Raw genomic sequence first — 12,138 nt, 5'->3', positions numbered from 1 at the left:
GAACTCACTAGACTAGAATTTCAATCGCATATAGACTAGAGACAATTCCTGACAAGATCAGAGTCACAGATCACACCACCAACAACAATAGACATCAACATAGAAGACTCGCAGCTTGAAGAAGTAAACAGCTTGAAGATGACAGTTCTTGTCGTGCCAGTTCGCTGTATGGATGATAAACGTGGACTTTGCATAATGGTACAGAGAAAAGAATACTTAAAGTGATACTCAAGGCTTGTGATAAGGCTGTGGCGACGGTCAAACGTTTCAAAAATACATTTAGTTACAATTACAGAGCACGAGAGCAATACAGGAGAAATAAAGGATTCGTTTCTCACTTAATTACTACTTATTAGCACTATTTCGGTCGCCGATGTTTATAAAAATAGAAAAAAATCTAGTGAAATCGATCCTTGTGTAGGACCAAGACAGACAGCAAGTGTCGGTGATCATTGCTCGGGTTTGAGCTCGTGATAGGTGGTGTATACAAAATACAAAATAGTGAAGAAACACAGAAAGTAGCAAAGCACCTCATGGGGAAAAGACTCCGTCCTCTTTGGGAAAGAAACATTTTAATTTGCGTTTTGCAAACTTTTGAAAACAATTCATCTAAAGAACTCACTGTAACGGACAACTCAGTTCGTCCCGAGTTCAGAATCGAAGGCACACTATTTTCAAATGATTATTACCTTCTCTTACACCCAACTGCTACCCCCACAAAACGGATTTCGTCCACGTGAACTCATTTCATAGAAATGACAGACGTCAGGTGCGACACGAGGGACTAGGAGGCGTGTCCAAGACTACCTATAAAATGAGAGTGATGACTGTGAGTGACCCATTGCATCTTGTTCGTAGGTGAATTGCCTCCTGGCTTCATCTGAACCTGCAGACAAGTCATCATGCGAGTCCTTCTCATCCTTTTGGTCGGCCTGCTCGTCGTGGGGGAGGGGACGTGCTTGCTTAATGATTTGTATAAAGGTAAGTTGATAATACAAAGTTTAATGAGCCTACTTCTTTAACGAAAAAGGTTTAGAATGAGGAACCTTAAAAGCTACATGTCATCTTTACTAGTAATCAAAGAAAGAGAGAAATAGAAAGCAAATAAAAAGCAAAGGTCTGGGAGTGTAGCTATATTCGCAGAAAAGAAAAGAATGTTAAAGAACTTAGTGCAACAGGTAGTATAGCAATACCTTTTTAGCAATGTTTTTTAAACATATCCAGAAAGTGAAAATCAAAGAAAACTATGTCGTTCTGTTCATTGCTAAACAACTATAAAAATATTAGAATTTTGTATGAAATTTGTTTGATATCAGGAATGATTATTTTTTATCATTATTATCGTTGAAGATAGATTTTGTTCACCAAGTGCCATTGAGACCTTATACAGTGAAATGTATAATTTGTTCAGACATTCAGCAGACCTGCAGACAGATACTGTCTCTCATCACGCAATATGCAATTTTTTCGTGGAGAGGACATGAGCGGTGCTGAGGCCAGTTGTTGTCTGTGGCGAGTGTAGTTGTCCGGTAAACTTTGTGTCCGTACGAGCTTTGCTGAGAGTAGCGCTGAGTGTGGGAGGCTGTGTTCTCGAGTTAACATTTATATATGATACACTATTTTGCACTTTTTCTGTTTTTCCTTTCAGGTACGTCAATGCCGCCTGAGCGTTCTCTCCCAGTAGCACTGAAGAAAGCCCGATCCGTCGGTAAGCACTTTGTGTCGTTGTGGGTGATACGTGTGTACAAAACAATCTCAAACACAAAAACGATCAAAAGTAAACAAAGTAATACTGTAATTAGAGAACTATCTGAAGACCAACCTTGCCGCCGATGTTTGACGGGTCTTCTCTTGTGTTTAGCTTCACACAGACATGGCCGCTCGTATGCTTCCTCAGAATGTTCACCTCATACATGACGTCATTTGTCATTACTTTGACGTCATTCACTACCTAGTTTATACATATCTACTATCTATAATTTTTTTTAAATATCTTGCAGACATTTCAACTAAATGACGGGTTAATAAACTATAATTCTAGTTCGTCTCGCTTTCCCGCTTCATTCTTTGTTCATTCATTCAGTTATTTGCTTGTTAAATTTATTTTATTGCTTATTGCTAATAGTTTTATACAATACACATAGTCTGTTGAAACGTTTTCTTGGTCTCTCTTTCAGTAAATCCAGATCCGCCTAGTGGATCGCGATTTGGCCGTAAACGTCGTTAGGCCAGGAAGACTTCCTTCCCGTGGTCAGTGAACTGACTTAGTCAGTCGTGGAGATCATCACAATATCAATCAGCTGATCGATGTAATTTCTTTTCCTGCTCTTTCTCCTTATTTTTTTCTCGAAAAGCAAGAACGATGTTCAAGAAAATAATCACCTATAACATAAAACCTAGTATTTTTCAACTATAATACTTCCATGGATTCTTTCAAAATATCTTGATAATAAAAAGATATAATGTTCTCTATCTCTGAGTTTCATTTCATGCGTGTGCAATGAGAATGAGCATTATCTATGTCTTTTAAATAGACAATGAAATCACAGTGCCATCCATATAAGGTGATATGATGACCCTACAGGTTAACCCCATTTTCAGTTTTTGCAAATTGACAGTTTGTAGAACAGTGCAGCAGACAATTTACAAGTCTTCCAGTATCACCTTTCAAAACATATTAACAACAAACGGCAGAGAGGCATTCATGATGCGATGTACAAATATTATGTCTGATGGTGCATACAATTTGACATTATACAACACAAGATGTAGAGGAAACAATTTGTGTTGCCAGCAGATGGCACTGTGATGTTGACTTGATGTCGCGACATTGAACTCAGTTTCCCGCAAGTCAAAATCAAATGTATTGTGACAAAGATAAATGTCTGAGTGGCTTTCTGACAACATCAACAACAACAACAACATCAACAACAACAACAGCAACAACAACAACACTACTCACTGTTAGGGAGGGGGTAGGCCCATGTGTATTGTGGGAGAACGCCACCAGACAGGAAGTGTTCTCAATATTTGTGAAATGTTTTAAGTAGATGTGTTTCGTATCACAAAGACAGAAAGACATCATCATGGTCACTAAATGCAGTAAATGAAGACACAATCGGGGTAAGATGTCTGGCAAATGGTTCTGGGAAATGCTCGTCATCCAGACTTCAACTGTGTGTGTTTGTTTTGTTTTTAGGAGTGCTAGTGTTTAATGAATAAGGATTAAGAGAAGTAGGCTGGTAATTTGCTAGTAATCCTTACGTAGGATTCAATTGGATCACTTGAAACAGAGAATAAAATAGTAACAAAAAATAACGCGATTAACTACAAGCACACACACACACACAGACAATAGGAATCATATCAAAAGATACGTGTACACCTTCTTAGTACAGATTCGTGAGAAATAACATGAGAAACCTCGAACAGGGATTGATCAGTCAGTACAGTGTGCCACTCTCATGGACTCGGCAGTTCTCTGCTTTCTGAGAGAAGACAATAACAGCTGGAAGAAAGGAACCAACCACAGTAACCGACGATGATCTTCTATTACCTCCCCTAACCCTAACCCCTTTCATCTTATTTCCTCCATACATCAAAGGTCCCCAATCCCCCAGCAGCTATACTAAAATGCTGTTAGGTCAAGTACCTAGCTTTCTCTGTCTTTAGTAACAACAACAACAACAACAACAACAACAACAACAACAACAACAACAACAACAAAGGGCTAATTAGAACAGTCATCTTATGACAATCATCTCACCGAAAGCTGTAAAGTTCTGACGACTATGTAGTCTGCATGTTTGGAGTGTGGTCTATCATACCTTTACCTAGAATTCGAAAGATGGCACTTGTTTAAAAAATGATTCCCTGTCTTGAGGACTTTCTGATTCTTGTACTCGATGAACTGTGTGAGGTCAAAGAATAAGTCAGTCGAGTCGCGGCCCTTTCCGAACAGAACTTTCATTGGTGAAGAATGGTTCCACTTTGTAACTGGCACATGATCTTGGAGTACATTGGCCACAATTGCCTAAGGAGAGTTTTGCATTCAGGCTCAGAGCTGCATAACTACTAATAAAGAGCTAATAATGATTATATTCTTAAGCTAATAATATAACAATTGTTAAAATTAAAATTATTTATTAAAATTATTAAGAGCAAGGTAGCCTTGAGTTCTAATGCATTTAAATATAAAATTAGGCGATGAACTGAAAGGTCAGTTATGTTAGTAATATCAGTGATGTTTATTACCAAATGATAGTAATGGTTTTACTAGTTTTTAAAATGTTGGTCATCTCTGTTAAAGACTTTAGCAATGCATGTTTTGCTAGTCATTTGTTTTGGTAGTACGCATTGTGTAATAAAACTATTTCAGGATTTCTTTCTTTCTTTCCCGTTCATTTATCAAAAACCCTGCATAAACAAAGGATTTAGCAGCTTCAAACTGTTCAAAATGATAAAAACATTTCTTACTATATGACTACCAGATCATAGAATGTAGCGCTATCTGTGTTAATGGTAGTGGGACCTGTCGGCGGTGGTATCTACTGACCTGACTTTGTCTATACTTTCACTGCATTTTATTATATCCTTAAAGAGATGAACGATGATGTGGACTCGTTAATTTGCTTATGGGCCCAGACGGAGGTCACACAAGTAATCAATCCTTAAAAAACAAATTGAATTGTTTGCTTTTTTCAGATATTAGTAAATATAGGCGGTATAAAACTAATCTGTAAATTTTCGCGTGTATAACCCTTTCGTTAATTAATTATCCTCTACGATTGGCACTTGCGATCAACGAGCTCGGGTAACAGTGTACTAAGTCACGGTAACAGTGTACTACGTCACGCTAACAGTGTACTAAGTCACGCTAACAGTGTACTACGTCACGCTAACAGTGTACTACGTCACGCTAACAGTGTACTACGTCAAGTTGGTGCGCCATTCACAACATTGCCAACGGTCAACACCAATCAGAGAAATAGAACGACACACACACACACAAGCACTCATTGTCGGTTGCATAACGTTGTCACCTATTTCTTGTTTCTTCACCTGCCTTTATCATCTCCTCCATCCCGCGTTGTAGCTACGACCTGATCTCATCGCCACTCGGGACGCATGCTGAATGAGGGATGAGCTCTTTGTTCGCGTGCAGCGCACGATTGTTGTCAACTGGCACACAACACCCCAGTGCAGAAGAGACAGTGCCACACCTGCCTGGCTTTAGCCTGGTGGTCTTACAGAATCAACCAAAGGTGTCGAAACAGGAGAAGCGGAGCGACTGATGGAACTAGATTATACAGGCTCAGCTTGTCCTTAGAAACATATGGTTGACAATGCGTACGTGGGTGCGTTCGTAAAGTCCATTAATGAGACAGCTGCTTGTGTGATATGACAGTGTGTGTGTGCGCGCAAGCGCGCATAAAACTGTCATAATGTCAAGCTGTGTTGAAATAACTCTCATAGAAAAGCCGTGTGTCTAAATCATGTTTAAATGATTCAATAGCTAGTGAGTGGCCGACATAGAAGCGAAAGCTTTTCATAATTAGAGATTAATTGTGACTCACTTCCTCAAAACAAGTGCTGTTAGTGTTACAGTCTTATAGTCATTTCACAGAACCCAGCTGCAAACCGCCCAGCAAGAAGAATTGACGGTCACAATGCATGTCGCTCACTCATCAACTTGTTCTAAAAACAGAACCTTTGACCTTAATGCACGATGACTAGGTCCCTAGCCCAGTGAGGTTAGATAAGTAGATAAGTATTATTGTAGGTTCACAGACACATACTGATGAGGAAAACATGTACTAAACAGACGAACTGAGTAGAGTGTAGTGGAGAATAAGAATAGAGGGATGTACGTAGAGAAATAAATAAAGTAAATAAACTCAAGCGGTCACAGTCCACAAAAACCTGAAAGAAGGAGAGGCTAATGCTTTAAAAGTTCTCGTGCTGTATGTAGTTTGTTACTGTACTGATAACAAAAAAACATGCTTGGAATTCTCAAATAAGGTAAACAGGAAGGCAATGAATAAACAGGGGAAGAAACTCAGTCCGACTAGACCATCGTTGTGGTTTTGAATTCTTTCCCTTTGACCGCTTTTCGCCTTCACATTTTTCGATGAAACTTAATACGATCTTTGAAATCCATGTGATTCCCCTAACAAGTAACAACAGGTGGCGGTCTATCCATGTGATTCCCCCAACCAAAGGTGGCGGTCACGGGACGACTGAGTGAATAATAAATGGGATAAATCTTAGTTTAAGACTGAGATTTATCTGAATAAATTTGTTAAAATCTGAGAAAACAATAGTTTTTGTCAAGGAATATGTCCATATAATAAACTGTATTATGTTTTGCTACATTGTGGCAAAGCACTTTGATATTTATTACAATATGAAGAATATAAGACACGTATTATAAAGAAATTAATGTTAGATGTTATCCCCTAGGTGAGCAGGATACATTTGTAGCACAAAGAAATGATTTCAGGCGAGGTTGAACACAAAATAGTGTGTTTATATTTTTAGATAACACGTAGCATGCACGTGCACAATCACGTACATAAACGAACACAAGCACACATTTATTGTTATTTGTTATTTCTGTGTAATTGCAAGAAGTATATGAAACATTGGGAGAAAGAATAGATAATTACAATTACAATTATGCTCTTTGCTGAGAGTGCACATAACAAGAAGTATTAAATTTCTGCAGTTTTTTATGATCCACTCGCTCCAAGAATGTAATCATCATAACTGTCGTTGATGTTCGTCGTCGTTATTGTCTTCACTTGGAGCAGACGACACAAGGAAACACTTTTCCAGCTTGGTAAGGTGGGCAAGGGAGACTACCGCAACTACCAGTGGAGTAATAGAACAGTCTGCCGTTCTCGTTCTTGTCCGACGCCATGCGCGTCTGCTGCTCCTTGTCGATGCAGATGAACTGTGTGGCTCCCGGGTGAGTGTTGTGTCCTGCCATAAGGTACCCGGAGTACTCCAGCGTCCACCCGAGCTGGCAAGCGTTGGCAGCGGGCACCATGACGACTGTGGGTCGTGAGGTGCGACACACTGCACACAGGGGGTCCAGGTCGTGCTGGGCGAGAGGGGTCACTTCTAACTCCGCTCCTAAGATGAGAGTCACGTGGGGTGTACCCGGGTTGTTTACTAACACAGGCTCCAAGGGCAGACACAGTGCGTTGGCAGCTGCTCCGGTCTGATCATGACTAGAACCACCGATGATCCCTGGGAACAAGAGACAAGACGGTAATAGGATGGAGTAAGAATGGTAAAACTGTGCAACTATTACTGTACTTTGTAGAGTGCATCTACCTACGTGAAGGTAAGCTTACTGTTCTGTGTGAAAATATTAAAGATTAACCTACAGTTGACTATGCAACGAAGAAACAAAAGCAACCGTAAAGTATTCAGGCATCCTTCCTCCTCCCTCTATCCTCAATGCAAAGTGACCTACAGGCAGAAGCACTTTCCCGACAAAGCAGCCAGCCACTCCTTGTGCACACGAACACGTGAGGTGCCAATATTTACCTGTATAAACCATTTCTGTATCATTAGGGCATCCTCCGTGACCCTAGCGCTCATACACGGATCCTGTAGACAGAAACTAGAGTTAAAGATCAACTAGAGTTAGACTAGAGTTAAAGATAACCTAGAGTTAAAGTTAACTAAAGACCTCCACAGGTTATGACGTATGTGATGACGCAGTGTCCACAATGTCCTCACACGCACGTGACAGGAACTAGCGTAGAAGATATGGTGATAGCTGGGGACCAGTTGACAAGTATGGTGAAGATGACAAAGGACAATTTTGACTTCAATTGTGATTTTACCAGACAACATAACCCGCGTTGCTAAAAATAAGCGACAGAAGAAAGTCTGCAGGCGACATACCTGAGCTCAAGATGGATGGAATGTTCTGGACAACACCAGCTTCCACTGTTCTGCCTGCAAGATCTGAGCCCTGCTTACTGGCATCTTCTCCTGGCAGGTCGTCCAGTCTACTTCCGGCGTCTGCTAACAAAGATTTGGCTTGCAGCATGTCAGAGCGAAGGGCAGATAACTCTCTTCGCATTTGTAGGGCTTGAAACTGTGAACGGAGACCTTGTATTTCGCTCATCAGCTCCTTTAACAGGTCTCCATGCGGACTGAAATCACAGGCAAAGAGTTTCAAAGAACAACCTAGATGGTTTGGATTTTGTTCAGATCTCAGTAGAGATAGCTAGGTGATATGAAGGTAACCTGTACATTTCAGCCTCCAAAACCGATACGTTAATAATTTATCAGCACGATTCGCACCTCCCAGCGCTGATAACAGTGTATTACGTCACGCTAACAGTGTACTACGTCACATTGGTGCACCATTCACAATATTGCCAGCGTCAACACCAATCAGAGAGAGAGAATGAGTGACAGTTGGGATTATTCGGACGTTGAAAGTCTGCGTTTATTGTGGTTGTAAACAGCTGCTACTTTAGCACGAGAAATGCAGACTTTCACCTTCCGAATAACACGAACTGTCGCTCATTGTTTTTCTCTCTCATTGGTGTTGACGGCTGGCAATGTTGGGAATGGTGCACCAGCGTGACGTAGTACACTGTTTTTTATGCCTTTCTCTCTTGCTCTGTTCGTCTCTCCCTCTCTCTCATTCCCATCACGTTCCCACTGACGTTCGTGTTACACACTGACCTTTGCGACCCACACTGACCTTTGTGACCCACACTGCCCACCAGCTTTGAGCTCCGTCACTGTCCTCCTCAACACCTCGAGTTCTGCCTCGATGTGACGTAGCTTCCTCATCTCCAGACCACCTACGCTTGGTTCGAGCGATGACGACACCGCTTGGCCAGCTGTGACGTTTGCATCCAGGCTCATGGTGTAGAACGCAGGAAGTGACGTCAGTAGGTGGAAAAAGGCTAACTTTGCTCTCGTCGTCATTGTGGTCAAGGGCGTCTCAAGTCTTTCTTCTTTTGGTTTCAAAATTTCTTCTCTCACTCCAGGAAGACTACAGAAGACAGATAAATCAAATTTACTTGGATAGCGAATCAAAGATTTCTATGCAAATGACTTACTTGAATAAACAAAAATAAATTTTTTATTAGATATATCTAATTGTAAAGATATCATATTGTATTTTGTCATTAAAATATTTCACTTTTCTCCCCACTTCCAAACAGAAATGGAAGAGATTTACAGTCGAGCAAAGCATGTATACGATGCATTTATAGGCATGAAATATGTCTGACGATTTAACAACAAAAAAGTGACACAGAGATATTTATCAAAACAAGTGAAGTCGGACAGTTGAATGTGTTTAGCTTTTTTATGTTATTTTTTTTTTAATTTGACTTGTAGTTACTTGTAGTTACTATTTAGCAGACGATCAAACACCCACTCGCGCAGTGATATCAAAAGAAAATAGTCCGCTATCCATATCTCTTTGCAAGCTGTAATAATTTGAACCTAGAAGTTTCACGTGTTTCTCAACTGTTAAATTTAATTTTGTAGTATGCACAGACCATTGGCTCTCGCTGAGAGTTCGGTTCTGTCCTTACAACAAGACGCACACCTCGCTTGGAACGATAGTCTTGGTTGGAAATCTTGTCTCGCTACACCGGCCCCATGCCCGGATGAAGGAGGAGGGTTGGGCGAGGGGCTAGCAACCCCACCCGATAAAACAAACCCTGCTACAGTGTAACTGCAACCCCAGCTTTCCCTGAGGGCGGGAAGGGAATAATAATCTGAAAGAGAGACCAAGTAAAAGTTTCCACAGACTATGTGTGGTGTACACAGTTATTCGCAATAAGCAATGAAATAAATTCAACAAGCAAATAATTGAATGAACGAACAAAGAATAAAGCGGGCAAGCGAGACGAACTAGAATTATATTTTATTAACCATAGACTGAGTGTTAGACTGACAAGATATCGAATGTCATTTAGTTACATGATTCTGAGGGTCAAATATCTGCAAGATTTAAAAAAAAAATGGTAGAAAGCATATATGTTAAATAATATTTATAGCAGCAACATTACATTTTAAATATTACATGTCTTAATGATACTATTTATAGCGGCTACTGTTATGGAGGAAGTTAGTTAATGATGTCAAAGTAATGGTGCGAATGACGTCATGTATGAGGTCAACATTCTGAGGAAGCAGACGAGCGGCCATGTCTGTGTGAAGCTAAACACAAGAGACGACCGGTCAGACATCGGCGGCAAGGTTGTGTCTTCAGATAGTTCTCTAATTACATTATTACTTTGTTTACTTTTGATTGTTTTTCTGTTTGAAATTGTTTTGTATACACGTATTACCCACAACGACACAAAGTGCTTACCGGTGACACGGGCTGTTCGTGGTCCACGAAGCTCACCCAGTATTCTTACTTCTAAAAGGAAAACCAGAAAAAGCTATAAATAACTCTTTCTTTCTTTTTTTCTCCCTCGACAGTTGTGTAGATAGGATGTAAATGTCGTATTATAAAGGTAAGGTTGATGGAGATGCAGAGACCGTGTATAATAATGTTACTAAGGCCAAAACACTTTAGCTAAAACGGTTTTAGAAGTCGGAGAAAAAAACATACTAGAAAGCATCCCTGGTGTCCATGGAGCTGTTGTATATATATAATTATATAGTTCAGTTGTATGAGCTGACATCGTAGTTATGTTGTTGGATTGAGTTCTGCGATGTGTTTGTTATTTTGCTTAGTTTTCTTTTCAAGTCGTTGTTGTTTCATTTCTTTATTTTTTGCTGGCTCTTGATGTCTTTCTTTATTAATTGTCTGGCATTTACATGAGATAGCGTTAGGGTTAGTTATGATTGAGATTAGGGTTAGGCTTTGGGTTAGGTTTAGTTACAGTTAGGATGTTGGTTATATGTGTTCACAGTAAAGCTGGTATATGTAAGCACACTACACAAACACACTGAGCCAGGTTTACTTGCTTGGTGGCTTAGTCTCATCATCTGAATTTTCCTGACCTAGTCACTGTGAGAAAAAAATTTAGCCCCCAACCCTTCCCTGAACAGTGAGCAAGGTAACGTTTGATTGGCTGAACACTTCGTGTTTCCTGTCAGCAGGGTGGGTGGGGCAAATCCCTCCCTGGACACGCCCCCTGGCTGAGTGCAGTCAAGCAGCACACGGACTTGCTGGTGCCGCAACTCTCACGTGACTTGTTTGGGAAACTTTTTACAGGTCTACACACACTCAGGCACGTTCACCAACGTGAACATTAACCGACCACCAGCTGTGCCTTCGGGAGGCAGCATGTGAATAGTTGATCTCAACAGAATTGTGTGTGATGATGGACGGTGCTCACTGATGGCTGAAGGACTCTTTTCTCTCCTGCCACCATGTGGCGAACGCTTACAAATGAATAAATCGTGATTCTTTTAGAAAAGACGATTTTATTGCCTTTGTTGATCACTAACCGTGATTGAACAGTATGCATCCTGCTTAGTTGGCTGGATGGCTTGCTGGCTGGCTTTATGAGACGTTGAATTTCATGTGATTCGCTGACGACATTTTTGTTACTATTTTTATTCTTATTACCACTAAAAACAGGAATTCGTTTATTTACCAAGCGATACTACATTAGGAATTTGACTTGATGATGGTCGCCACTTATTCACAAATACCAATCACACTCACATCCACACTTGCAGAAGCTGTTGCTTGCACTGTGGTTGATACACCCCTGTGAATATTTTCCACATACATATACACGTATTCTAAATAAACACTCTTTCTTTCTCGTCGGCTTTCTCTTCCTGTCATAGACAAACAGACACTGCTCACATTGGGTTGACATTACTCTCACATACACAGACTCTGTCCACATTGACTACACATTAGACACACATACTCAGATACTATCTACATTGACTAGACATTAGACACACATACACAGATACTATCCACATTGACTAGACATTAGACACACATACACAGATACTATCCACATTGACTAGACATTAGACACATATACACAGATACTATCTACATTGACTTGACATTACTCTCACATATACAGACTCTGTCCACATTGAGTAAACATTAATACAGGGAGACTGCCCAGATTTTACCCACACATTTCCAACTTGCCATAGATA

The 12,138-nt window shown here is 40.4% G+C and overlaps 1 protein-coding gene and 1 long non-coding RNA gene across 2 annotated transcripts; one reads left to right on the top strand and one right to left on the bottom strand.

The window, feature by feature from the left end:
- Positions 1 to 829: 829 nt before the first annotated feature.
- LOC112572261 lies at positions 830 to 2,467 on the top strand. Its single transcript, XR_003100962.1, has 3 exons — positions 830 to 981; positions 1,649 to 1,708; positions 2,178 to 2,467. It is a non-coding gene; the product is annotated as an uncharacterized LOC112572261 (long non-coding RNA).
- Positions 2,468 to 6,799: 4,332 nt separating this feature from the next.
- On the bottom strand, positions 6,800 to 8,964 carry LOC112572992. Its single transcript, XM_025253023.1, has 3 exons — positions 8,735 to 8,964; positions 7,921 to 8,174; positions 6,800 to 7,254 (listed from the first exon to the last, which is right to left on the bottom strand). Exons 1-3 carry the CDS (start codon positions 8,962 to 8,964, stop codon positions 6,800 to 6,802), a joined length of 939 nt encoding a protein of 312 aa, XP_025108808.1.
- Positions 8,965 to 12,138: the final 3,174 nt, after the last annotated feature.

Source organism: Pomacea canaliculata, linkage group LG9 (genome assembly GCF_003073045.1).
Source record: "Pomacea canaliculata isolate SZHN2017 linkage group LG9, ASM307304v1, whole genome shotgun sequence".
Taxonomy (NCBI): Eukaryota; Metazoa; Mollusca; class Gastropoda; order Architaenioglossa; family Ampullariidae; genus Pomacea; species Pomacea canaliculata.
This window is presented reverse-complemented; position numbering and strand designations above follow the sequence as displayed.

What these genes read in the sequence shown, in the direction of transcription:
- LOC112572992 (XM_025253023.1), bottom strand. Translation starts at nt 8,964, where the DNA reads ATGACGACGAGAGCAAAGTTAGCCTTTTTCCACCTACTGACGTCACTT. An exon ending in GGGCAGTGTGGGTCACAAAG is followed by an intron (nt 8,175 to 8,734) that starts GTCAGTGTGGGT and finishes CTGTGATTTCAG; the next exon opens with TCCGCATGGAGACCTGTTAA. An exon ending in TCCATCCATCTTGAGCTCAG is followed by an intron (nt 7,255 to 7,920) that starts GTATGTCGCCTG and finishes TCTTGTTCCCAG; the next exon opens with GGATCATCGGTGGTTCTAGT.